At 48.9% G+C, this 26,434-nt stretch overlaps 6 protein-coding genes across 6 annotated transcripts; 3 read left to right on the forward strand and 3 right to left on the reverse strand.

The window, feature by feature from the left end:
• Positions 1–1,720: 1,720 nt before the first annotated feature.
• On the forward strand, positions 1,721–4,432 carry LOC128708694 (uncharacterized). The gene is made up of 4 exons (XM_053803674.1): positions 1,721–3,770; positions 3,845–3,915; positions 4,008–4,136; positions 4,214–4,432. The coding sequence occupies exons 1-4, from the start codon at positions 1,721–1,723 to the stop codon at positions 4,430–4,432; spliced, it is 2,469 nt and encodes an 822-aa protein (XP_053659649.1).
• A 3,893-nt stretch (positions 4,433–8,325) lies between these two features.
• LOC128707772 (nuclear pore complex protein Nup133) lies at positions 8,326–12,245 on the reverse strand. The gene is made up of 5 exons (XM_053802729.1): positions 12,106–12,245; positions 11,322–12,012; positions 9,399–11,247; positions 8,768–9,309; positions 8,326–8,688 (listed from the first exon to the last, which is right to left on the reverse strand). The coding sequence occupies exons 1-5, from the start codon at positions 12,243–12,245 to the stop codon at positions 8,326–8,328; spliced, it is 3,585 nt and encodes a 1,194-aa protein (XP_053658704.1).
• Positions 12,246–13,597: 1,352 nt separating this feature from the next.
• Positions 13,598–16,422, forward strand: LOC128707158 (chorion peroxidase). The gene is made up of 4 exons (XM_053802106.1): positions 13,598–13,758; positions 13,865–14,004; positions 14,090–15,970; positions 16,028–16,422. Exons 1-4 carry the CDS (start codon positions 13,598–13,600, stop codon positions 16,420–16,422), a joined length of 2,577 nt encoding a protein of 858 aa, XP_053658081.1.
• Positions 16,423–19,023: 2,601 nt separating this feature from the next.
• On the reverse strand, positions 19,024–20,349 carry LOC128710132 (lipase 3-like). Its single transcript, XM_053805174.1, has 2 exons — positions 19,645–20,349; positions 19,024–19,563 (listed from the first exon to the last, which is right to left on the reverse strand). The coding sequence occupies exons 1-2, from the start codon at positions 20,347–20,349 to the stop codon at positions 19,024–19,026; spliced, it is 1,245 nt and encodes a 414-aa protein (XP_053661149.1).
• A 919-nt stretch (positions 20,350–21,268) lies between these two features.
• On the reverse strand, positions 21,269–22,501 carry LOC128717947 (lipase 3-like). The gene has a single exon (XM_053811623.1). The coding sequence runs from the start codon at positions 22,499–22,501 to the stop codon at positions 21,269–21,271; it is 1,233 nt and encodes a 410-aa protein (XP_053667598.1).
• A 1,458-nt stretch (positions 22,502–23,959) lies between these two features.
• Positions 23,960–26,088, forward strand: LOC128707650 (O-acyltransferase like protein-like). The gene is made up of 3 exons (XM_053802609.1): positions 23,960–24,194; positions 24,279–24,624; positions 24,693–26,088. The coding sequence occupies exons 1-3, from the start codon at positions 23,960–23,962 to the stop codon at positions 26,086–26,088; spliced, it is 1,977 nt and encodes a 658-aa protein (XP_053658584.1).
• Positions 26,089–26,434: the final 346 nt, after the last annotated feature.

A 26,434-nucleotide genomic window follows, 5' to 3' on the forward strand; every position in this document is an offset into this window, starting at 1 on the left:
GGTCAGTCTATGCCGTAGGGCAGAACACTCTTGTGCACGCTGAGACACCGATGACACACAACACAAAACACCGTGCGACGAACGGTGCTTTCGATTATCCCGTTCAACAAAATCGCCAACAGACACAGCGGTCGCACACGGTGGATTATACGCACTTGAACCAATAACACACAATGTTAACACAAAAAAAGGAAGTAGCTACACTATGGCTACGCTCTGGCCAGCAAGCGGATGTTCGGGGCCTACTGTTTGATTTGTCCAAAAGAAAAACCCTCCTTCGGACACACTTTTGCAGTCAGCCAGACCGACCAGACGAAAGCAAGGTTGCCAGAAGCCCTCTCTAGCCCCGTCTACTCCTCTGCCCTACTTGCTGTTCCAACGAACGGGAACGCACACAGTCGCTGCGCTGCACATACGCACGGATGGACAGCGGCCGTGTGTGTAGATTAGCAATGGCAATGCAAATCTTCTCCGTGTTGCGACTCACTTTCCTTTCGCTATCGCCATTGCACCACACAAACAACTCGTCACGAACAGTGTCACATTCTGGCAAACGATTCAATGAGGAGGTGGGGGGGCGCAATAGCAAACCTGGCCGATTTGCTCACACAGCTGTAGATCCAACGTGGTTCAACCCAGCACACAGCACCACGGAAGTCGTTTTGCAGCAAGTTGTAAACGTTTTTTCGCGTATGGTTTCCGTATTTCTTCGTCCGTGTCTTCGATTTAACGCTGCCTACACCAGCCAGTGTCTGACGGAAGAGATTTCCTTCTATCTTTTCACTCCTTTCTTTCTTCTGTGTGACTTTTTCTTTTGCTTCTCCACTGTCAGCTTGTTTGGTTGTGTGTTTGATGTTTTTATTTACGTACTGTACTGCTGGGCGCTGGAGAGGGACAATTTTGTGACATCAAGTTTGATTAATTCACTAAAATAATGGTGTTTTGAGAACATTAAACATAGTTAATCCAGTTATGGGAAAAGAATAAACATTTAGATTGCTATTATTATTGGAGAAAATATGAATTGGTGTCACATATGTTCTAATATTTCCACCATTGGTAATTGAAATTGACACAATTGTAAGCATTTACAATATTTTCACTTATATCTTTTTAACTAAAGCAGCAAACTGCGTCCTTTTGCACAGAACGTATAAAATTCTAAAATACAAATGTCCAAAAAATCGCATGCAGCTATACCATTGTTACCGTGTTGCGTTGACGGGGAAATGTGATTATTTTTCTTGATTTTTTTAACCAGTTAACATTCTGGTTCGTATTAATCGGTTTGATTAACTATCATAAGGCTTACCTCAAATTAGACCTATGTCTATTCTTTTACAAGAAATAAAGCACATCCGGATTTATTTTTACAAAAAAATACATTTGCGATGGTTCGTCAACTAGACAACTATCGATCAACTTCCTTCGTCGATTCACTGTTGTCGTTGCAAAGCAAACGACCAAACAAACACGTCAAATGGGTACGGCGAAGAAAAAGAAAAGAATTAGAAAGATAAGCAAGAAGCATCTGTCAAGCTCGAGTCGCAAAACGAAAAATCTTTTGAAAGTGTAAAGTTCTAGATAAAAATTGTTGCTTGCAAACGCATCACCAAACAAAACCGTGCTGCATAAGCATTGGTACGGAAGCCATCCCCTCGGTGCGCCCGGTGACTGGTGTCTGAAGCGTTGTGCATGCAGAGAAGCTTAACACACGGAAATGCGTATAACGCGGTACTCGCGTGCCAGTGGTAGAGGCAGCTACTATCACCGTGGTGCTGTAAAATTGTATCGCCGACGCGGTGGCCCCAATGGTCAAATTCCGCGATCCTACACAAACCAAAGCCAACCTCCCGCCTACACCCCGTACCATGGGCAGACCGTGCGTCGATCACGACCTGTGTCGCCGAACGAAGGATTGTTGTTGTCGCGACAACACGACAGAACGTTGCAGCGATCGTCGCGGGAACGGTATCGCACGGAAGAATACATCCGACGGAGCGCGAGCCACGATCGCAGTTTATCATCCGTGTTAAGCGACATAAGTTCTGGCAGCAGTTGTTTCGGTACGGTGCGGGCAAGCGAAGCGTACGGCAGTCCGGTATACGAGGATCTCACGGACGATGAAGTCCGCTCGCTGGATGAAATGACCGAATCTTCCATGAACCTGTCCGTAGCACCACCGCCCGTTTTAAAACACAAGAAACGCAAGAAGGACAAGCGCAAGAAAGAAAAGGCACGGCTACGTGAGCGGAAACGGGCGAAAAAAGGTAAGCGTCGGCAGAAGGAAATCCTCGAGGAGCGTATATGTCCGCCCGAGCATGAGGTAGCCCAGTCGAAGGAAATATTCGCATCTGGGCAAAACATTCTGGTAAGCGTCAGCTTCATCGACAATGAGAAGACGAAGGATCGGTCCGACAGGCACAGGAAAAGCAAGCGAAAGAAGGCCAAGAAAGAAAAAACGCGCGAAAAGCTAATCGTTACCAAAGAGGAACGTGCATCCGATGTGGCAACGTCCGCCCGAACACCACACCGGGACAGTTCTAGCCCGGCGCGGGAGCTGGAACCGCCGGACGTCAAAGAGAAGTATAACGCGAAGCAACAGTCAGCGCAAACAGAGCAGGAAAAGAAGCAAGATCACCAGCAGCAACAGCAACAACAAAATGAACAACATTCAACGGTGCACCAATCACCGGAACAGAAGATTCCTCCGGCAAAGAAAAAGAAACTAGATCCAGGCGTTAAGCCTGTGATGGTGATTGATCTAGAACGATCTCCAAGTGGACAGGTAATATCCAGCCCGAAGGAAGTCATCGTGCTAAGTGACGAAGAGGGCAAACGGACGTTAACGCAACGGGTCGGTAAGGAGGAGATAAAACCGAACGAAGCAGATCAAAGCAATCGTGGTCCCAACACGCCACCGGAACCTGCCCCAAAATCGCCCGACTCGTACGATCCATTCGAACCTACAAAATCCTCGCCCAGCACGGCTATTTCAAGGCACGATTTGGGTAGCATATCATCGCTCAGCTTTCTGGAACATCACACCCATCAGGATGAGCAGAAGGAAACGAAAAATGACTTCCACCACCATGCGCTTGCTCAGCATAACCTGCCACACCACCATCACCATCATCATCATCATCTGCTCCATCATCCACACCACGGGCATGCCCATCATCATGGCCAGGAACGATTGATGGCATCATCCGATCAGCAGAGTGGTACCGGTGCTGCCTTCGGAAATGAAGATGGTGTGCTCGATCTTCATCCAGGCTCACCGTTCGAAAAGATCAACATTCTGAACAACAGCCCTGGGCGTACGGCCACTGCAGGCATGCCGTACCATCATCTGCATCATCCGTCGCCGATGAAGGCGATTATTAAATCGATGCCGAAGAAGCTGCTTGCCTCGGGTGGCTCTGGTCGTGATACGCGATCGCACGGCATGGTAGGCAAATCGAGCCTGACGAATGCTACGGTCGGTGGTGGTGGTACGACCAGTGGCGGTGCGACTACAAGTGGTGGCGTTCCATTCGAGGACGAACTGAATGATGGTGACATTTCGCCCTATTCGCCACGATCGAGCGACTGCGACGAGCAGATGTTCGAACCGCCGAACCACGATGGTAACGGGGAAACGCAAACCATCGCGTTGACCGTGGACAACCTGCGCAAGGTATTCGGTAACGATCCCAAAACGCTGTACGGCGATCTTCGGAAAAGCTATCAGCATCGATCGGTGATAGCGGTGGATGAAATGTATAAACGTAAGTAGAAGCTACTCGGGATAAATAGAAAACAATTTATAACTGTGCTGTTTTATCTATACCATCTACTTTAGCTCATAAAATGACACTAGAAATGTTGGATGAAATACCAGACTCTGCAGTTGATATGCAGGTGAAGGAAAAGGTAAGCTGATATCGCGTGAACAATGGTACCATCGTTGTTGCTATGGTAACGGTTGCAATAACGGGACTTATCTTGCTACCCTCTTTTCACAGCTTATCAAAAAGCTTCAACGACAGGAACGAATTGTGGAAGAGGTGAAACATTTCCTAAAGCCTCACTTCAACAAAAAACGCATCGACAAAGACGAATACAAGGAAATAATGCGAAAATCCATCCCGAAGGTATGTATTGACGGGGTTGGTATCTGATAGTAGTAACAATATGATTTACGTGACGTTATGTATCGCCTCCGTTACAGATATGCCACAGTCGTTCGGGAGAAATCAATCCGGCCAAGATACAGGCCCTAATAACGGCGTACGTAAAGAAAGCAATCGCCAAGCGGAAACTAATCGGTGGGGAGGGTTCCGCTTCCGGCACACCGCTGGTACATCTGGGCAGTTACGGGCTTCCACCGGAACCGACGGCAACCGCAACAACGGCAACACTGCCACCGGTGATGTTAATGAACCGTTGAAGTTAAAGTGCAACAAATAAAACGTGGTGACGTACCCCAGTGGTTCCGGATGTCGGTGAAGTTAGTGCCCCCACACATACCCACACATTAGCAAACACAGTGCGGCAGAAAATAGAAGCAAAGCAAACCCGTGAAGCAGAAGAATTTCAGCAAACCGGGAGAGAGAAAGCGAATCGAACGATCGCATGTATCGAAGAGTTTAGCAGTGTGTTACGGGAAACGGACCGCATGGTGTCGCAAAGGAAGATGTGAACGGAAAGGCTATGTGAATAGAATGACGTCACCATCGTCCGGGTTACTGCTTCACCAACTACCCCGAGTGGGCCTGTAAGTGCATATTTATTGTGCCGTTTTCGTCCGTTCGTATTCTAATGTTTCGCGCGCGTGTTTACGTGTACAGTGCGCGTGCGAATTTAAATCCTTGCGCGCGCGAATGGAGGGCTACGCAGCACCATACGTAGTTACGGTTTATTAGCACCGTAAGCGACAGTCGCGCCTAGTGTTTACTATGTGTACATACATGTTGATTTCAATAACGAAGATGATGAAGTTTGTTTTGTTCTTTTCTCGCGAACGATTATCTGTAATGCTATTTAGCGAATGTATCTCACACGTACGTACGCATGAAGGGATGCGTCGAGCGGTATCAGAGCGGTGCATAAGTGTGTCCTTAAATCATCCTTCCCAGCTGCTTCACAAATCGTTCAGTGACGGGTGTTTTGTGTGTGTGTAGTACATATAGTATCGGGCTTACTGTGAACCGTGGATAGCAAGAAGAGACCCGTAATGCTACACGCGCGCAAAAGTTCTGCAACAGGATAGCGCCAAGAATGGTTAATAATTGTTTTGAAGCGGGCAAAGGAGGAAGGTCACGACGAGTGAAATGTTGTACCGGAAACAATGTCATATGTGTGTGTGTGTGATCTGGCCAATTTTAATGTAGTAACACGTTACGGTCTATTTAATCTTTATTTTTCGTTTTTTCGTAATTTTTTTTTTCGTTTACCGTTTATTTGACCATCGTTTTATAGTTCAATATTGCGGTTATTATTTCGCAGGCAATGTTTCACCGCTGATTCACTGCTTCTGGGACGAAGGTGAATACCTTCCAGGGAAGATATACATTTAGCCTGTTCGTAGAAATTAAATATTTTCTATTGCTCTAGCTCGAAACTTTCAGGAACTTCCAATACCTGGTAAAAAATGCATCCCTATATGGAAGTTACATCCATGTCCATGGATAATGCATATTGTGTATTGTTCGTGTTATCGGAAATCGAATGTTATTCGGAAACTAATTGTGAAATCGGAGTCGAAAATTTCTCGGAGGTCTCGTTGTGACAATAACATGAAATTTACACCCGACATTCACACGATTTGCTAGTACTTGTCGATTTCTTTTAGCTTTAATATGAGTTGTTTTGTTTTACTTATCGATTTTTTTAATTGTCCGGATAAATTCACTGAGTTGTGAAATTTTAATATCCATGTATAGTACATCCTTGAATCTTGCTGACTATCTGAACTTCGGAAAAGGTGCTCACTTCCTATTCAGTATAAGAGATAGTTTTCCAAAAAAAACATCCCAAAATGACCTTTTTTCGAGCTTCTGAATGTATATCTCCCCTCAAGTGTGTTCACAGCCAGGCGCTAGAGTGGATCGTTCGTGCAACGTTCAACAGCCTTTGCGGAACTTTGCAATTCGAACTATTGGAGGATTCTCTCCTAGCAGGTCACTTAATTAATGCTGTTTATGATTTAGTAAGTTTTTGTAGCAAATACCACAAATGTGTACAGTATATGGCTCGAGTTATTCACGGGGGGCCAGTCCAATAGTATATATAGTGCATGCAGGACTCAACAAAATGCTTCCGCGATCGGGATCAAAATCTCGACTAGATCGTGCCTCCCCCAGCAATAGCCCTTATCCCATTGTGTTAGTCAATGGCACAACCGGAATTAGCAACGATCGTCACCATGTAAAGCCCTACATAAGAGGAAGAAGACATTGTTCGCATTGGAGAGACTGCGCGTGATACGAGAGGAGAGAGTGGTTTATTTTATTTTATTATTTCATTGCAAACACATCAAAAACCTACTTTATTAAATATGTCCTCCGGTGTGATAATATTAGCAAATCCCAATCCCCGGTATGTAAAACTATGTGATGACACCAACGGACATATGTACACACAGCACACCACCACCAACACATATTATCTAGAGCGAGGGAGAGCCTCCACCTTTGGTTGTCGATTGTGACGAACAAGCAAGAAAATAAAATGTAAATAGTTATGAAGTGATTCACACATGATTCCGACTGTATAAGTTCCCGCTGCAGACTGCAATGGATTGCAAGATGGCCGAAAAGTGAAAGTGTTCCATATATGCTCCTCTATAAGTAAACGCTTTCGTGGCACTCGAATGCGTCATAGTACGGATAGAATTATGGTTAGAAAATCCTGGTTATGCAGGTTATGGTGATTTAAGAATTACTTTGATCATTGCCCTTTACCCTGTGACCAACCAATATAGGAGCAACGGTCTTGTATAGCGATAAAAACGAAAAACTAAATCGTAGGCTAGTCGTTCCAGCAATTAGCCTTGAGAGTAACCCAATCCTCGCTATCCTATCCTTTTAATAATTTGCTCTGACTTGTTGTCCCCAAGAAAAAATCCATCAATATTTACAAATATACTCCTTTCGGGGTGGGAGTTCTTACTGTGAACTCCCAAACCCCTTGCGATCGGTATCTTTCGTATAGCTCACTGCGCCTTTGAATGCAAATGATCGCCAATCATCTACATCTGATCTGTACCTTGACCCTTCTGATGAACACAGCTATGCCAACAAACCTTTTCAGTTCGATCCCCTATCACATCTCCTTTGTCCCTGTGCACGGTCTGGTTTTACGTTTTGGGTTGTTCGGTGCTTGTTTCATAACATGATCGACATGACTAAACCGGGTTAATTATAAAAGGTCTCAAAAGGATTTTATGAATTTTCCAACCAACCTCACCCGATTTGCCACAGGTATAGCCTTTTCGTCCAGATACGGAGTGATATAAAAGAAATATTCCCCATTTCTCACATATCTTCAGCTAATGTGTGAGACTGATCATTTCAACTAATCTGGATTAGTCTTCTTCTTTTTCGGCACAACAACCTCAAAAAGTCTAGGGGACTGCTGTTTCTGGCTTTATATGGCTTTATTTACTCGTATCTGGATATTTGGTATGCGTACGGACCAATCGGATGGGATTTTGGGTCGATCCTGCATTGTGAATGCCAGCGCCGCTACTAATACACCACCGAGCCGCACCAGTCCGGATTCTAAAGATGCTATGGCATGTTCGTCCCAATGAAGAAGTGGATCATGTAGAATTGGTGTTCTTCATACTCTTTCAATATGTGTGGCCTGTTCACCTGATCTCCAGGTCAGAGGCAGATTTTTCGTTTGAGATATTTCTCTTATTTCTCTTATCTCTTATTATTCTCTTATCTTGAGTACGAGATATCTCGGTTCAGGAAACCCCACGTGTAAATCCCATGTTTAGCCATCATTTCTATAAACATTCAATCCTTTTCAAGGTTTATAAATTCCAAGAAGAAACAAGGAAAGATCATAAACGACTCTTTGAAGGAAGGAAAAATTTTGCTAAATTGGACTAGAATCATACGATGACTTGGTGACGGTCGTTTAAAGAGCATTGATGAACGATTGGTATATGACGACATTCTCCAAAAAGAAATTCCTTACACAGGCTTGAAAATTAATACATTAAACTGAAATGAACACACTTTATTAAGATGCTTGTTGCAGCATACGGATCATAATTATTTCAATCTAAACTTAAGACAAATATTTACCGGGAGACTCAACAATAACCTCTCACTTTTTCCTGTACGATTCACTGATGTGCTCGTAACCAAGCTTCATGAGATACTGGAACGATTTGCTCTGCGTTAGGTCACCGAGCTCCGGTGCATTCAGAAAGCTTTCCAAAGGCGGCAAGAAGTTTTCCAAATCTCCCGCATCCGAGATGTAGCATAGATCGATCAGCCGGAAGAACAGCATGTTCTGCATACTGTCCAGTGGGGCATTTTTGTTGTACTCTTCCCACGAATCGCGCGTAATGGCTGTACACCAAATCCGGTGGCGTATTTCGATCGGATCTTCAACGAACGGCAGCAACGAGAGTGCGTAGTGGAATTCCTTTTCACTCGATTGACCATACTCATCGGCAATGTAGAGCTGTTTGGGTAGGAAACGAAAATAGAAGCATTAGTGTACGGGTTATTAGTTACTATTTTAAAAGTTGACCTCTCCTTACATCAACTATCTCCTCCGGCGTTAGAACCTTTACGTGCTTCGTGTCGTAACCAAACATGTCCAGGATTTCGGTTGGAATGTTTTCCTGAATCTCGATCAGCTCCAGCTCCGCATTGATCGCATCGATCTGTGCCTGAAATGTGTCTCCTTCCGCTGCCAACAGACACAGCTTGGCCAGACAAAATATGGCCCGTTTTCTCGCCAGCAGCTCTTTCTCACGCTGGGCCAGCGAGAGAAGCACTTCTGCTGCCTGGGCAAGTTCACCATTGAACAGCAGCTGTATCCAGGCCATCGACGGATGGTCGACCAGAAAGCGAGCCAACGCGGACTGGTTGTTTTTGAAGCGGTGCAATATATCTCCCTGCTTGTTCTGGTTCATGTGCCAGCTGATGGCAAATTGTGAAAAGTCGTGCTCTTTGTACCGCTCGATGTACTCATCCAATCGTTCCTGGTTGTTGGTTTTGTCGCAAATTTCCACCAATGTTTGGAAGTCCAAATACTTTTCCGCCAATTTGGCCGCCATCTCGTACTGTTCCGCTTCCACTGTTGAGAAATAGTGATAAGGAATGTTTTTCAGTTTTGTAAAGATTGCGATTGACCGTACAACATTTGCTTAAAGAGATATCTCTTACCTAAAGGATAAATCAGGTCGATCCGCTGTGATTCGTACTGTTGCAACAGAACGGCATACTTTTCCTCATCGTAAACACTCTCCAAATAAGTCTTTCGACCATCCAGCACATAATCGATCAATTCCGTCATATGCTTGAAATGTTTCATACGGAACTCCGGTTCCGCCGTTCCCTTCACGCCATGGCGAAGTGTACTGCTGATCAACTGCAGCAGTACATCCCTCAGTCCACCCTTTCCTGGCATTGCAGTCCAAGGTATCTGCTCGTAACGATTCCGTAACTCGTCGCGAATTGTAAATGTGCTCGCCTTCGATTCCCGGTACTTTAACACTTCCTGCAGCACCGTTAGTACGATCGTGTTTACCTCGACCAGAGCTGTCTGGATTTGTATCGACGAAAGTTCCTGCTGTACGTACGCATCTACCAGCTCGCTGAGCACCTTAAACAATTCCTCTACCCGATGTATTTGTGCGTAAAACAGATCTTGTGGCGTTAAGTTAGGGAACGGGACGGTGCGGTTCGATTGTTGCAGCACCAGATTAATTGCTTCGTCAATGATGCGGGAATGACTGTTGTGCAAACATTTGATACCAATCGCTGCCACAATCTTCTCACCAATGTCCGACAGACACAGTGACGTGGGACGGGCATCTCCTGAATCCACACCCGATGAGCTTCTGACCGCGTTTAAACGATCCCACAGGTTTCTGCTGCGCAAAAACTCAACAAACTGCGTGTAGGCAACGTTTTTCTCCCGAAGCTGCTGAATGATTTGCATCGAGGTGGAAGAGCCGAGCGCATGCTTGTTGGTGACCTCCCAGCGAGGATCGGCCGCCGGTGTATCCTGGGCAAGATCAATGGCAATTTTAAGCACCGTCCGATCAAGCTCACCATCGACTTGGTCGCGCTGATTGACCGATTCTAGCAGTGCGGCTATGATTTCGTCCGCCGCCACCGTATTGCGCTTGATGTGGTAGATAAAGGCCGCCTTCAGTTGTTGCACTGGGTCCGGCTCGTACATGTCTGCGGTGCTAGCGATTTCTTCCGGATCCAGCTCGTACAGAATCAAATTGCCCGCATTAGTTGTGGCCGGCGCAAAGATCGAATGTTGCATGAAAACCGTTGCGTCCATAGTGGAACTGTTCGGATTGAACATATCGGAAGAAATGGACGAATTGAACATATCGCTCGGATCGAAATCGGATGGCGTTACGATCACCATTCCGTTGAGGCGGGAGAAAAAGAGCGGCGTGTTTTGGAAACAGTTCCCCATCAGGATCATATCTTCGCGTGCGTGAAATTCTAACTTTTCCACCTCTTCTCCAGTAGTGGGACTGCTGCTAGGTTCACTGGCAACACCCGTTTCCGCTAGCGCTACCGGAAAGATGTACCGATCGTTGTAAACGTACGCAAAGCTACGGTTAGCAATGAATCGAAAATCGATCAGTTCCGCCAACCGTTCCGCACTGTAGAAACCTTTATAGCGCATAATGGTGCTTTCCTTGATCGTAAACGTGTTATCGGGATTGAAGATTACCGTCATTAGCGCATAGTACATCTGTGGCGAACGTTGCTCGTTAACAGCTGCCGCCAGAATGATTACGCCCCGATCGGTCGCCTGCATGTCTAGCGCCCATAGCTCAACTTCCGACACATCCCGAGTGTTCCACAGCTTTTGGTGGAAAAAGTCACGCATCTTTTTCATCATGTCCGCATCCTCGCTCAGAAATCGTTCGTTACCGCTTGCCGGTTGGACGGCCCAGCGTTGGATCCACCGATCGGCCAACACGGTTATGTGCCATTCGTTGGGATTTTGTGAGATTTTTTCGCAACTTATTTTCACCAATTTCTACAGAGAAGGAAAGAAGAATCGTGAACTATGGTAGAAAAAACAAACGAAACAAGGGCTTTGAGGATGCTTACATTTTCACGCTCCTGGCTGTTATGCATCCCGATGATAATCGATGCGAAGCGCTTTCCGATACCGCCAAAAAATCCGGATGGTGGCTTTATAAGCCGTGGAACGATGATGTAGCGTCCATTCTGCAGGTGCACATTCAGTCGCATCAAGCTGCACGTGGTCGTCGCTAGCACAAACTCTTGTCCACCGAGTCCGATCAGTTGCTCGAATTCCTGCCCTTCAAGAATGTTGTACTCGTCGATAGAGGACCCATCGTGTGCAATCGATTGCCAGTAACGCACATCCCCGGCTGGTGAAACGGCCAAACAGGAAGCCATCTGATGTCCTTCGTTCACAAATACCGTTACCAGTGATGCCTTGTGGCCGATATCACAATGCGGCAGCGTCAACTGACGGCACTGGCCAGCGTAAGGGCGCCGGGGAGTTGCAAACGTTTCCGCACCAAAACCTGCGCCGGATTTTTGATTCGGATTGTCACGATACTGCCACACGAACAGACGGCGTCCTTGCACCAACCATGCCCAACCATTTTGGCTATAGTTTACCGTCACGTTGATGTTTCGTTCGTTGAACGTAAGCACCTCGGTTACCTGTACTGGAAGCGAAAAGCCGTACGATTCCAGTATGTTGTACTCGGATTTGGCAACCACGCGCAAGGTGGACACATTGGAACGGGATGATAAACTGTACCGGCTGGACCGGCGGGGATGAAGAAAAAGAAAATGGGCAAAAAGCGTTAGCGAGACGCATTAATTTTCCATTGAAAACAAAACCACAACACAATACCCTGAGCCTTGACGTGCAAATGTGCTTGTATTTGTTGAACGAGCACCACCGGAGAACAGTGAACCGCCCAGTGACTGACGCGACCGCGACATTGTACTGTTTTTTATTGAACCGGGACCAAATGAAAAGCGGCGATCCATGATACAGTAGGAATGGTTAAAATATCGTTCGTTTACGCACTACACGTACTTTCTTGCACAATTCCACAAACGTTTTACGGCACTGGCTATCCTCGCGCTTCTTTTTTTGTTGAACTATTGTCAACATACAGTTTGACAACAGGCCGGCATGCATGGAGTGTTTACAACGACGTGCTGCGTACTTCAACTGGTGAAGCTACAGTCACGCACAAAAATTGTCATTAGCCACTTGAAATGTGTTTGTTTGTGAGCTTATGCTCATGTAATGATGTTGATAAATTGTTCTAAATTTCATTGAATTTCAGTAAAAGTTGCCGAAATCAACTTTAACTTCCTTTATGATGTTGACACACGAAAAGCATAAAAAGTTGCAACAGTTCATGGCTGCGATCGTCCTGTACGCACAGAACGCAGCCTAAACACGTTTCAAATTCAAACACAAATCTGGTAAATGCCCATTTTTTTCAAATGCAACATTGTTTCTACGTGAGATTCAGCAAGTAGAAACGGGGTAACAAAAAATCGTCTAAATTACCTTCGCCTGTTCTATTGCGATCCGTTTGACGGATTCTTTCGCACCTGGCTGTGGAAACCTTGCAAGTGTGGTACCATTTCCAACACATCTACGAATTCATCATTTGAAAGCATCCCAAAATCGTATCCGTCCTTATTACCGAAATGAATGTAACATTGAGACGAGGTTAATCTTCCTTCCAAAAAATGCCATTTGACGGTCAATGATTGACGTCCAATCCTTACTTTTGGCCTCCCCAAGGGAAGAAACAAACGATTTCGACTGTTCTGGCTCGCTTTCTTAGAAGTTATGTTGTGCTTCCGTTCCTGACCGTTCGGTTGTTGCAGAGTGCAAGCTCAACAACGAGAAACCTTAGTAAGGTGTAGCGTTAGTCATTGGCCGCGGGAACGTCGAAATAAGAAAGAGTGTGCTCCATTCGGCACAACGTATGGTCACGTCACACCAAATGAGCACCGGCGAGTACGAACCGAAGGTACGGTGTGTTTGCACCGGTTGGAATGCATTGTATCAAATGACACGACGGTTGTGGCTTCTGGTACAAACGGCGGTGTGGCCAAAGACCGGTTTATTAGATGTAATGGTGATAGTTCAATTAGTCCGTGCGCGATCGTGGTCGATGTAGGAGCCCTCCGTGAAACAGTCGTTGAATTCCGTTTCCAAAAATTGGTAGTTTTAGACTCCCTCAATACCGGATAGTATCCACCGTGGCAAGTGTCGCGTTAGAGACATTGTGCACTTATGTAATCTTACCGCGGGTAACTTACGACATCGTACTGATAGTGTTCTTAATTGTTCGAAAATCTTCACGCCAGGCTCAATGGTCATGGTTGACGAACGAACGCCCTTAACGTCGGATCTTTCCGGTCCACTGCCGCTGGCGTCAGGTCCCTCCGGAAATGTGCGTCACCTGAAGTCCCACGAAAGTCTTCGGGAGCGCCAAGTGCGAACATTCCAGTGCTGGATATGTTCGGCCATAATGTAAGCAAGTTGGTGGCAATTGGCCAGAATTTCATCGCGGATGATTTTAACGGATAGTTGCTTTCCTTAATTTCTTTTCGGAACTCGTAACATTCCCTTACCCCAGGGGAGCGTTCGCGTTGGCGATCGTGATCAGCATTAGTTACATCATATTCGGTGATGCGACGAAGCCGCCTCTCGATGGTGCCAATACAACGGCGGCGGATTTCCCTCAGCTGCTAAATCTCATTAGCTTCCCATTGGACGGTAAGTAGTGACGAACGGCCCCCTGTGAAGTCTACGAATATCAAGTGTGTTACCTTACCGGGTTGGGCGACTTTCGTGCTTCCAGATGAACCTTCGCCCCAGTGGAACGGGGCAGATGTTGGTGAGGATGCAAAAGCCGCCGCCATAGCCGAAGGTGAGAAGGCACTCGGTGATAAGGAGCTGCTGGAGGAGACCCTTTCCTCACCTCCAATTAATTCGGCCACGTTCCGGCATCAGAAGTCGGTCGGTGCAACGGTTGCCGCACGGCTGGCCGCCAAAGTGGGCTTTGTGGAGGATCGTGCTACGAAGGCTCTGGCGCGACATCTCGACATCCGTCACCGCGGGTCGATTGGGCGTGGACCGGCGATGAATCTGCCACGATCGCACAACCATCCGGGGTGTGATTTTAACGCGCGATACCGAACCCCCAATGGAACTTGCAACAATAAGGACCATCCGTACGAGTATGGTGTCGCGATGGTACCGTTCCGCCGGCAACTTAATCCGGACTATGGCGATGGCATATCGGCACCGCGTACGTCCATCGCCGGCACCGAGCTCCCGAGTGCCCGTCAAATTTCGCTCGAGATTCATCGCCCTTCGTACCACAGTGATCCTAACTTCAGCGTGATGCTGGCCGTCTGGGGACAGTTTCTCGACCATGACATAACGTCAACCGCACTGAACCAGGGCGTCGACGGGAAGCCTATTGAGTGCTGCGATCCAGGCCAGCCACAACATCCGGAATGTTTCCCCGTTCCATTGGGACCGGGGGATCCGTACTACCAGCAGTACAACGTGACGTGCATGAACTTTGTCCGCTCTGTGCCAGCACCAACCGGCCATTTTGGACCACGGCAGCAGTTGAATCAAGCGACCGCCTTCATCGACGGTTCGGTTGTCTATGGTTCGGACGGGGAACGAATGAAAGCGCTGCGTGCAAGTGACGGTGGCCGGTTGCGCATGCTACGCACGCCAGATGGTCGGGAATTGCTGCCGGTATCCACCGACCCGCTGGATGGGTGTAACGAAGAGGAGATGAATGCTGCCGGTAAATACTGCTTCGAATCGGGTGACGCACGCGCGAACGAGAACCTTCACCTTACCTCGATGCATCTGATCTGGGCAAGACATCATAACAATCTGGCCGACGGGCTGGCGCGTGTGAACCCGCACTGGGACGACGAGCGAGTGTTCCAGGAGGCACGGCGTATTCTTGCCGCCCAGATGCAGCATATCACGTACGCTGAGTTTGTGCCGGTCATTGTCGGCAATGAAACGGCCTCCCGGATGGGTCTGTTGCCCGAATCTGACGGTCGCGATGACACGTACAACGTTTCAGTAGACGCCTCGATCGCCAATGTGTTTGCCGGTGCGGCATTCCGGTTCGCCCACACGCTGCTTCCGGGGCTGATGAAGAAAACGCGCAACCCGACCGCGACCAGCGCCGGTATCGAGCTGCACCGGATGCTGTTCAATCCGTACTCGCTGTACGCGCAGGACGGGTTGGACAATGCGCTCGGCGGTGCTATCAGTACGGCGCTGGCCAAGTACGACCAATACTTCTCCACCGAGCTAACCGAGAAGCTGTTCGAGAAGGCGGACGAACATCTGCTGCATAATCAACCCTGTGGGTTGGACCTGGTGTCGCTTAACATTCAGCGCGGTCGGGATCATGGGCTGCCGGCCTACCCGCACTGGCGTAAGCACTGCCATCTTACATCGGCGGACAGTTGGAGCGAGCTGGAGCAAATCATTGATCCACAATCTTTCAAGCAGATGAAAATGATCTTCCAGGAACCGGGTAACATAGACGTGTACTCCGGTGCGTTAGGCGAACCACCGGTTAAGGGCGGTATCGTGGGACCGTTGCTGACCTGCCTGATCGCTGACCAGTTTCTGCGGCTGAAGCAGGGCGATTCGTTCTGGTACGAGCGACGTCGGGGACCGCAACGATTTACCGAAGGTAAGAAGTAAGGTGCGGCACGGGGAGGAACAATTATTCATTCTATCCCAACTTCAGGTCAACTTCAGGAAATTTACAACACGAAGCTGTCGAGTATTATCTGCCGCAATTCGGATAACATTGAGCAATCGCCTGTTTACCTCATGAAGCGAACCGATCCACAGACGAATCCCGAAACCGACTGCAAGCAGTTGGACACGTTTGATTTTGAGCTATTCCGGGAGGATAAGGATCAGTCGCATCACAACCGTGCGGCCAGCATTGCGACCGATCGGATGAAGGTGCTTGTGCTGGAACCGAAGTCAGCAGGAACTACCACCCCGGCCAATCCACGTGACGCTGTGGAAACGGATAAGGTGGAAAGCGAAAAGGGCACGGAGGAATCTGCCACGATGATGACGACGACTGAATCTGCTGTTCCAACGACGACAACGATGGTTGCTGGAGCTTGATTTTGAGGGTAAGCGGGGACAAGATAGGGTTGCATTAAAAAGGAACCCGAACAACGCGCAGTTTTGCACTTTTTATCTAATTCTATCAATTAGAACAAAGTCAAGTCAAGAATTGAACCCAACCCGGGCCGTGTTGTAGAGTAGAGGATTTTCAACTGCTCTATTTGACGGATCTACTGTGGTGGTCACTCATTACGATTAACGTGTCGTCACAATTATCATCCAAAGTTGCTCTCTTTTGAATTTTGTTATAATAATTGCTTGCCAACCTCAATATTCGTCCAGTCCTATTTATCTTACTGTATATGTTTCTACGGTGGAGAATGTACGTAGTGCTCGAGACTTCGCACGACGTTCGGTCATTACGGCGGGGTTTGATATAAGGGTGGAAAGGAAAGGGAGTGAGTAATTAAAAGGACTGCCAACGCACACGCGCCTGAACCATTTTCCTTCTGGTGATATCTCCTTCTCTCTCTCTAACACTCGCTCTATCTATTGCCTTTTCACTCTGGCTAATGAATCGCTGATAGTAGAATCGAGCGGCATTTTCCCCAGGAAAACAGAACAGAACTCTGAACCACCGGTAGTGCGGTAGTGGTGTCATTGGGGAAGAACAATTCACTCCTCACCCGTTCATATCCACTTCCTCTCCTACCAAAAAGGGCGTCCCTACCTTGGTGAAACCTTTTGTACATAGCCGAGCATGTTTTCGCCTGTACTGCCTCTAATCGGTTCCATCCATCCAAGCAACTCCAAGCCCACACAGCGCGCTCCCGGGGTAGGGTTTTTTGGTGGGCATGGGTTGGGCAATGGTAGTTTTTCCTCTCTGTTCGGATCCGTCCCGGTGCTGCAACCTACCGGTGCGTTCTGTGCGCCTGGTAGAATGGACGCTTAATGAGTGAAATGTATAAGGGCCACCGGGTGCCACCACGCACAGCCAACCAACACCACAATGCGTCGCGCAAACCGACGAAGATAAATGGACGCTGGGTAGGGGATGGCTGATGATGTGCGAATGGGTGGGAGAGTAAATGGAGTTTAGGGAGTTGGTTGGACGAGAAGTACGTCTGCGTCGAATTTTGCGTCGGTCGACGGTCTCGGTGCGTGATAAGTGGGCGGTGGGGGTGCAATACGGATAGGAGGGGGTATTGTTTTAGAAATATGGTTTGTACGGTGTGTTGTGGCAGGCGACATTAATTAGTGCTTGAATGAAACGGTTTGTAAGAGGGGAAGCCGATTATCATGGTGATATGGCACACAAAAGGACAGCAACAATGGAGAGAGAGAGACACGAATACTAATTAATTTGTGTGTGTGTTTTTTTACAGTAAAGCATTAGGTCCTAATGGAGTTCAATTTTTCATTGTCCATTTATTTGACAAATTATGCTATTTTATTACATTTTAATTGTAGTTCAATTTTGCAAAAGTGTTTACACCGTTATTATGTTCTTTGAATTGTATTAAAAATAATAGATTGTTTTATATATTTCATTTCCTTTCTTCGTAGATCCAGAAATCCCTTTTAAATGAAGAAATGCTCCACCGCAATGAGAGCCCAATGGTAGTCCTACGCTTGAGGTATTTGCAGCAGTTGCATGCTCTTTTCATGTGGATCCCTGTTCTTTTTAGATGCTTAGTGCAATAAGAAACACCACAAAACAAAACAATTCTGGTAAACTTTTCAAATAAAACAAAAAAAACGAACTGGTAAAAACACAACCGTTCAATAACAAAGCTCAATAGAATCGGTGAGAAATGACGGCGCATTGTGAAGAAACATTCTGTCCATCACTGTATTTTCGTATCGTTGGCAACGCTTCCCCCCCGGGGCAGGATCCCTACGCAACTCCAACTCCAAATAACAATTAGCTACTTGTCGCTGTTTTAATTAGTCAGCATGTCTCAGCAAGTGTATCCTCGCAGTGTGGCAGTCTTAGCGTACCGTGCTCTTGGTGTTGTTATCGCAACGAACGGCGGTGTGTTAGTGCGTTACTCATTAAGTCGGATTTCTAACAGGAGATCAGGTCCCCCAGGAGTTACCGAGTCTGCCCAGTCGGGACGCGTTTGTGGGTGAGCATCGTGGCGGAAGTAAAGACGCATCCCCACGCCATTCGTCTAGCCGAAACGGAGGAAGACATCACGGACAAATATCTTAGCTGTTTCGTTCTGTTACAAGGGAATGCTTAAGGTTCCGATTAGTCCGGCTGTGCTGTCGTGATGTAACATAGTAGTCACCGAAAAAAGGGGGAAGATTCATTATATACACCACACCGGTTGCAGCCAGCACGCTTGCTGGGATGATCCTTTACTCTTTCCCATCACGTACAGACATTGTGATACATAAGCGTTCTGTTGACGTCTGCTATGTTATTTCATTTACTCCCCAGCTTAGGGCCGGCCATCCAAGTTGGGGAGAGTATTAATTAAGACCAGTCTTGCTTTCTTCCCGAACCCAACCACATGCAGCAGAAGCAACGAAACGCGATGAACCAAAAACAGTCTACAGCAGAACATCTGGTTGGGGGGATGCCTTATCATACGATTCTTTTTTTTATCTGAGCATTTACTTCGGTACTACACGTTTTTTATTTGCGTCTGTTTAGTTGTATCGATCCATGAAGCTGATGACGCGTTGATAAAGAAGCGTATCGGCATCGATGCCCCAGGTAAAGTCCAAATGGTTCCAGTTCGGATCGGACACGCGGAACAGTCCGATCGGGTTCCGGATGCTGGAGTGCAGCTGGCGCACATCCGACACGGCCGCCAGCCAATCGTTATCACCGTAGTGCAGCGCGACCGGAGCGGTAACCCGGTCCAGCGGATAGTCTGGCGGGCGGATCGAACCGTACCGGATGAGGTTAAGCGTCAGTCCGAAATCAAACTGCCGGAAGCGGCCCGAATTGTAACCCTGGGCGTAATGGACCAACTGGTTGACCGAGGCACCGGCCGGTGTGTTGGCCAGAATGGTCGGCAGCAGCGTGCGGTTGAGTTGGGGCGAGTTGAAGCCACCGATCAGGAACAGCACGTTGGCGCACACCTCCTGGAACAGAGCCTCGTCACGGCACAGCATTTGTCCACCGAGTGTCATCATGTCGCTGCTCGGCAGGAACTCGTTCACGCCCAGCATACGCATCAGCCACTGAAACACGGTAAGAGAAATCAAACAACTACTCCGAACGAACCTGTGGACATTTGCCGACAAGCGTTTGTTCACACTTACATCAATCTGGTCGACGAAGGGTGCGAACGCACGGACAAACGGTGAGCGCAGGTTGCTCATGAACGCCACCGGAGCCAACGCGTGCATCGAGCGGATGCGTTGATTGTACTCCGGACGCAGCGACGTCATGATGAAGAACGAGGTCGTACCCTGCGAATGTCCGGCATACTGCAGCGAAGTCTGTCCAGTGTGCTGCAGCGCATAATCAATCATGGCGGGCAGATCGAAGAAACCGATCTCGTGCCAGCTAAAGTCCCAGAAGTCCGTGTTGCGCGCATCCGGATCGTGGAAGATATGGCGGCGCGAGTTGGTGTTGCCGCGGGCATTACCCAACCACACATCGTACCCGGCGTCCACCAGCATGTAGGCAAGGGCTTTACCGGGACCCAAAATGACCCAGTCGGCCGACGAGCAGAGCAGTCCGTGCTGGATGAACGCAACGTTCTTGCCCTCGCGGGGTGGATTTCCCGGACCACCGGGGATGCGGAACATCGTGAGGACGTAACCGTCCGCCGTCGTTACCTGATGTTCCTCGACCAAGTACCCATCGTTGGTGATGATTTCGGCCGTTAGTGGGGCGATGTCAGTGGGCTGCGGACCATCCCCAGCACGGTACGCCACCACGTCGCGGATTGTAGAGGCTTGCGCTAATGCGGCCACACTAGCCAGGGCCAGCAGGACCCAACAGCTGTTGCTTAGTACCATGCTCGTGCGATGGTTCTGTACTGACTGTGCTTGACGCCAGCTGGCTAATCCTGCTTTATAGAACACCGCGGGCAGGTGGGCTGACGTCGCGCGATTTACCTGGTGAGTTTGTGCTTTTATCGGAACTGTATAACCACCTTATCACATTGATGACCGTGTTTTGGAAGCTTATCAAACACAATCACCGATCCAGGTCCGAATCGGAAACGACGCAATGTGCTACTGTCTGAGACAAATACTTGTTTACAGTGCCGTTTTAAGCAACGCCATCATTTGAGAATATCATCAAGAACTTGTAGCCTGGAACATGAAATTCATACAATAATTATTGGAAACGCCCGCAAAGGAGGTATCTCAAATCCCTGCTGCAGGAGTCGTCTAAGCCGCTCACTGCTTCTAAGCGCCGTCTTCAGACATTCTACTCGGCCCTTCTAGCGAACTCCAGCTCAATTTTGGAGCCCACGCCGCCTCCTCTGTCCATGTGGATGACCTAAAAGGAATTAACGGGCTGGGTCGTCCGGTGTCATTCTCCCCTCATGACAGTACCTTCCAGAGTGAAACAGGGGCCTAATGGACTGTGATCCCCGATTCTGTCCGACTACCTTATTAAGTTGTTGGATGTCCACCGAAACTGCGTAGTAAAGCCTGGACATTTAAAAAGCACCAACGATTTCAAAACCAAGGCGAGAATTTCGTAAGAATTTGGAATCTTAGGCTTAGACGACAGAGAAAAGTTCCACCAAGAATTCGGTCAATTAGTGCCTCGCGTAAATCATATATTTTTTCGGTTCCATTACATGTTTGGACCTCATCACAATCACGTTCTAATGTACCAAGGCGTTTGTGTCCCACTGTTGATTATGCTTTTAGTAAGCCTTAATCTGCCACCTTTGTGCCGGATTGGCCACCTTCCTAGTTATCAGTTGTATCGGTCCATAAAGCTAATCACTCGCTCGTACAGGAACGTATTGGCATCGATACCCCAGACGAAATCGAGATGGTTCCAGCGTGGATCGGACACACGGAACAGACCGATCGAGTTGGACAAATGTGAGTGCAGCTGGCGCACATCCTCCACGGCTGCCAGCCAATCGTTGTCGCTGAAGTGCAGCGCCACCGGGGCCGTCACACGATGCAGCGGATAATCGGGCGGACGGATCGAACCGTACCGGATCAGGTTGAGCGTGAGGCCGAAGTCGTACTGCCGGAAGTTTCCTGAGTTGTAGCCCTGGGCGTAATGGACCAACTGGTTGACCGAGGCACCGGCCGGTGCATTCTCCAGCAGGGCCGGAATCATGGTCCGATTAAGCTGGGGCGAGTTGAAGCCACCGATCAGGAACAGCACATTGGCACACACCTCCTGGAACGGTGATTCGTCCTCGCACAAGCGCTGTCCGCCCATTATCATCATGTCGTTGCTGGGCAAAAACTCGTTCACACCCAGCATGCTCATGATCCACTCGAGCTGGTTCACAAACGGTGCAAAGGCACGGACGAACGGTGAGCGCAGGTTGCTCATAAAAGCCACCGGTGCCAACGCATGCATCGAGCGTATCTTCTTGTTGTAATCCGGTCGCGTTGATGCCATCACGAAGAACGAAGTGGTGCCCTGCGAGTGGCCGGCGTAGTGTAGCGTCGTGTGGCCCGTGTGCGCCAGCGTATAATCGATCATCGCGGGCAGATCGAAGTAACCGATCTCGTGCCAGCTGAAGTCCCAGAAGTCCGTGTTGCGCGCGTCCGGATCGTGGAAGATATGGCGGCGAGAGTTGGTGTTGCCGCGGGCATTACCCAACCACACATCGTACCCGGCATCGACCAGCATGTAAGCGAGAGCTCTTCCCGGTCCGGAAATGACATAATCAGCCGATGAGCTTAGCAGGCCGTGCATCAGGAACGCAACGTTCTTGCCCTGAACGGCGGGATTCGCTGGACTGCCCGGAATGCGGAACATCGTCAGGACGTAACCGTCCGCCGTCGTCACTTGGTGCTGCTCGAGCAAGTATCCATCCCGCAAAATGATGTCCGCGGTGAAGTTCATCGGTACGTTCGTGTTCCTGGTGTTGGGTCTCGGTGTTCTTGGAATCGACACCGCATTAGCTATTCCAAAGATGGCAATAGCCAACAGCAATAGTGTTTGACTACGATTACCCATTGTTCCCTGGAGTGTCCACCTTTACACTCCCTGGTTGGTGTTGGTGGATTCGCACAATGGTTTAACCTTCTTTCCTTCCAGCTGCTAGCGCTCCGGCTGTGCTTGCCCTCTTTTATAGAGTCCTGAGACTTCCATCCGCATCGACGTTATCAGTCCTATTTTCAAGCTCATTCCTAATCGTTAGCGATCCCCCCCGGAGAGCGACCTCCGTTCGCAATCTTAGAAGGTGTTGGTCACACATCCCCACACGAAAATTGACCCCGTCATTGCAGTTGGGTGCTTTTATCGGCAATCTGCGGCGATTGGAAGCAAAAGCATTAATTCGCGACACAAATCTCATCGATAAGCTGCCTCAATATGGTAGCGCTGCCCCATAAAGGCAACCAAATCCTATGGATTGCTTCTTCAAAACGGACTCTTATCTCACACCCTGTGCTTATCATAAAAAAAAAAAAAACGGAACACCTTCCAAAGAGGGCAGCGTACACCTTGCAGGCTGTTCTCCTGTTACGGTTGTTTTATATTCAAACAACTTTACGAGAATTGTTGTACCCGAGGGGAATGGAACAGCTTGATCGCCATCGGTACACCTGAGCATGATAACAGGTTGATAAGGTGCAGCATTGTCAACCGGTGTACCAGGTGAGTAAAGTGCTTGCAAGATAAGAAGCTAACCAGTGCGACCAGTTTGCCATCCAGTGCCTGCTCACGGTACTGCCCTCCTGTTCAATAGATCATGTAGGATATAAGGTATTGTTCGGGCGATATTTATCGTATACAGAGTGCTGTCGGTGGTAGAGCAGGAACTGATTTTACACCCAGCGGTACGGCCGTGTAGGTTACAGCGGTTGCCACGCAGGTTGGCCGCGGGTTTTAGCATTATTTCTTCCCTAACGTTTACGATTCGCGATGTGTTCTTACACACAGAGCCCACCGCGCAAAGGTGCGCGTGACCCACGTTATAAAATGTAACGTAAACGCGATGGCATGTGACAGTAAGGTGTACAAAAGGGTCGATAGAAAAAGCAACAATTAAAGTGGCACACGAAGCTTACAGCATATGGCGGGCATATTTTGGTTTTGGCAAAAGCTGTCGGAACTCGCAACAGTCGACTGTTCGGCCAGTAGTGCCTAACACGTATGATAATCGAACAAATCCGTCAGGTGATAGCCACCCATTCTGCTTCGCCCCGAAGCCAAGATCGGAAGCAGTGAATGGAGCTGATATGTTGGGTCGCGGGATTGTACTATTTTTTTTGGAGCCTTTAAAAAAAAACCCCCATTCCCCGTTGATCGATCGATTGCCGAATATCTTATCCGGATGGCGAATCAACTTATCGACGCGCAGGGTGAGTAATCGGTTCTTCGCGTCGCATCGGTTATTAAGTTGGTCGCTGCTGGTGCGCCACAGCAGTCGGTAGTAGATGCTGGCGCGCGCTGGTCGTCCTCGTCGTCACCATGGCGTACCCGGTTCGAACTGTTCGCGTTACGCTTCTCGTCCTTAGTGTCACCATCTTAACCGGTGTTAACGGGCAACTTCAGGCGTTAAATCAAATTCCGATCGGACTGTTGGAACATCTGAAGCAGGTACCGCAGGTATGGAACGCCACGACCGCTAACGAACAGGCCTGTCTGAATCAGCTGGATGTTTTTGCACGCTCGTTCGATGCCGGTGAACCGTGGGCTCTTAGTAGTGAGTAGTCGGCGTACCGATTCGTGGTGAGATTTAGCTCGCCGATGGGTAACACTCCCTGCTCCTTTTCTACCTCCATTGCAGTGTACGATTCCTGGGGAAAGAATCCGGCCGGCATACTCTTTGGCAATGTGTTTGCGTTCGGTAACTTTGACCAGTGTCGGCGTATTTCCCACCAGGGGGCGCTGACGAAGCTGGGCGGCCAACACTGCACACTGTACGTGGATCTCAGTCGGACCGGTGTCCCGGTACCGGCCCCACTGCAGTACGGTGTTTGCCTGCCGGATGTCTGCGATCCGCCGCTGGTGGCCCAGCTCACCAACGCGTTCTTCGCCGCCAACCAGATGTATGTCGGGAATGGGCCACTGTTGGAAAAGTTCTGCTATCGCGACGAGGAACGATCCTTTCCCGCGGTCACCATCGTAGCGATGTAAGTTTGCTGAACGTTTGCTCGCACGGAGTGTTGGTTGGTCGGTTAATCTTATCACAATCCCGCAGCGTGCTGTTTTCAACGTACGGTGCAGTACTGCTCATGGCCACATTGGTGGAGCTGGTCTTCTTCCACCAGAAGCGGGATGCTCCCAGCCTCGTGAAACGTTTCTCCTTCTACACCAACCTCGGGCACGTGTTCCGCATTGTACCGCGCACGGAAGGTAAGGACGGTATGCTCGAGTGTGTCAACGGCGTGCGTGCACTGTCGATGCTGTGGATCATTGTGAATCATGTGCACGATTCCGCGTACGGTATACCGACGTTCAACATACCCGTGCGGCAGGAGTACGCCGATAGTTACTTCGGCGTGCTGTTTCATCGGCTAGGCGGCAAAGCGGTCGACATCTTCCTCATGCTGAGCGGTATGCTCGTGGCGCTCAAGATGTTGCGCGAGCTGGAGCGCACGAGCCGGCTAAACGTGTGGGAACTTTGGCTGCACCGCATCATACGCATAACGCCCGCTTACGCGGCATTAATCATGTTCGGTATCGCTTTCGTCGATGTCGTCGGGGAAGGTATACTGTACAAGCTGGTCGCCGAGGAGCTGTTGGACGCGTGCCACACGAGCTGGTGGTCCGCGCTACTGTACGTGCAGAATTACGTCCATTACGAGAAGATGTGTTTCGCGCACACGTGGTACCTGTCGGTGGACATGCAGCTGTACATCGTGTCACCGCTGCTGATCTATCTGCTTTGGCGGTACGGCAAACGGTTCGTCCCGGCGATCGTGCTGCTGGCGCTGCTCTCGATCAGTTGCGTCTTCGCCACGTTCATGGTGAACGAGTACCGGCTGAACCGATCGGCTCCGCGGGGCGATGGGCTGATGCCACGCAAAACCTACCATCCGACGCATGCCCGCATGTCGGTATGGTTGTTTGGGGTGCTGTTCGGGTACCTGCTACATCGCACCCGGGACACGCGGGTGAAACTCTCCAAACCGGTGCTAGCACTCGGGTGGCTGCTCACTATCGCGATCCTCGTCGTGACGGGGTATGCGCTGAAGCAGCTGTACATCGGTGATTACACGCGCATCGAACCGGTCGCGGACGCGTTCTACGAATCGTTGCACCGTTCGTTCTGGGCGTTCGCTGTGATGTGGGTGATATTCGTGTGCATTAACGGGCAGGGCGGTATTATCGATCGGTTTCTGGGCTCCCCCTTGTGGCAACCGCTGTCCCGTTTGTCCTACTCGATGTATCTCGTGCACATTGCCATCCAGGCAATCACGCTAACGCAGGCCCTTCGGTTCCCGGTCGAGTTTACCGTGGTGAACCTATTCTACACGTCGTTCGGGCTTATCAGTGTAAGTGCCTGCATCGGTACGGTCTGGTGCGTTGCGTTCGAGTATCCTTTCTTCGGGCTGGAAAAGTACATATTCAAAAAGAAGCAAGCTTCGGACTAAAAGTGACAAAGCGGTGTGCGACTTCCTGTTTGTTTTGAGTATAAAAATGACATCTTTGTTTTATTAAACCACACCTGCAACTGTTCTTCGATACAACGGGTTTCGTCCCTGTTTCACTACTGACGGGTGACGAAATTGGAACTACATATTTGCGCACCATGCACGTTGGGGAAAGGGAGCGAGAACAAATTAAATATCTATTCGCAGGATGAAATGTATTTCAATCCCACCCACCAGCGTCGAAGGTCAATGTGTACAATGTGAGTTTAGGCGCTTAAGCGTGAGGGAATTGAATTTCCCAACTGTTTCCCTATTCCATTCATCGCTGGTCGATTTGAGTCGATCC

This window comes from Anopheles marshallii, chromosome 2 (assembly GCF_943734725.1).
Source record: "Anopheles marshallii chromosome 2, idAnoMarsDA_429_01, whole genome shotgun sequence".
Lineage (NCBI taxonomy): Eukaryota > Metazoa > Arthropoda > Insecta > Diptera > Culicidae > Anopheles > Anopheles marshallii.

Excerpts from the sequence above, each read along its gene's own strand:
- LOC128708694 (XM_053803674.1), top strand. The coding sequence starts at position 1,721 with ATGCGTATAACGCGGTACTCGCGTGCCAGTGGTAGAGGCAGCTACTAT. Across the intron at positions 3,771-3,844 it reads GGTGGATGAAATGTATAAAC|CTCATAAAATGACACTAGAA; the intron begins GTAAGTAGAAGC and ends CATCTACTTTAG. Across the intron at positions 4,137-4,213 it reads TGCGAAAATCCATCCCGAAG|ATATGCCACAGTCGTTCGGG; the intron begins GTATGTATTGAC and ends CCTCCGTTACAG.
- LOC128707650 (XM_053802609.1), top strand. The coding sequence starts at position 23,960 with ATGGCGTACCCGGTTCGAACTGTTCGCGTTACGCTTCTCGTCCTTAGT. Across the intron at positions 24,195-24,278 it reads TGAACCGTGGGCTCTTAGTA|TGTACGATTCCTGGGGAAAG; the intron begins GTGAGTAGTCGG and ends CCTCCATTGCAG. Across the intron at positions 24,625-24,692 it reads GCGGTCACCATCGTAGCGAT|CGTGCTGTTTTCAACGTACG; the intron begins GTAAGTTTGCTG and ends ACAATCCCGCAG.
- LOC128707772 (XM_053802729.1), bottom strand. The coding sequence starts at position 12,245 with ATGGATCGCCGCTTTTCATTTGGTCCCGGTTCAATAAAAAACAGTACA. Across the intron at positions 12,013-12,105 it reads TTTGCACGTCAAGGCTCAGG|CCGGTACAGTTTATCATCCC; the intron begins GTATTGTGTTGT and ends CCGCCGGTCCAG. Across the intron at positions 8,689-8,767 it reads CGCCGGAGGAGATAGTTGAT|CTCTACATTGCCGATGAGTA; the intron begins GTAAGGAGAGGT and ends CTACCCAAACAG.
- LOC128717947 (XM_053811623.1), bottom strand. The coding sequence starts at position 22,501 with ATGGGTAATCGTAGTCAAACACTATTGCTGTTGGCTATTGCCATCTTT.
- LOC128707158 (XM_053802106.1), top strand. The coding sequence starts at position 13,598 with ATGGTCATGGTTGACGAACGAACGCCCTTAACGTCGGATCTTTCCGGT. Across the intron at positions 13,759-13,864 it reads TGGATATGTTCGGCCATAAT|GGGAGCGTTCGCGTTGGCGA; the intron begins GTAAGCAAGTTG and ends CCCTTACCCCAG. Across the intron at positions 14,005-14,089 it reads CATTAGCTTCCCATTGGACG|ATGAACCTTCGCCCCAGTGG; the intron begins GTAAGTAGTGAC and ends TCGTGCTTCCAG.
- LOC128710132 (XM_053805174.1), bottom strand. The coding sequence starts at position 20,349 with ATGGTACTAAGCAACAGCTGTTGGGTCCTGCTGGCCCTGGCTAGTGTG. Across the intron at positions 19,564-19,644 it reads CCTTCGTCGACCAGATTGAT|TGGCTGATGCGTATGCTGGG; the intron begins GTAAGTGTGAAC and ends ACCGTGTTTCAG.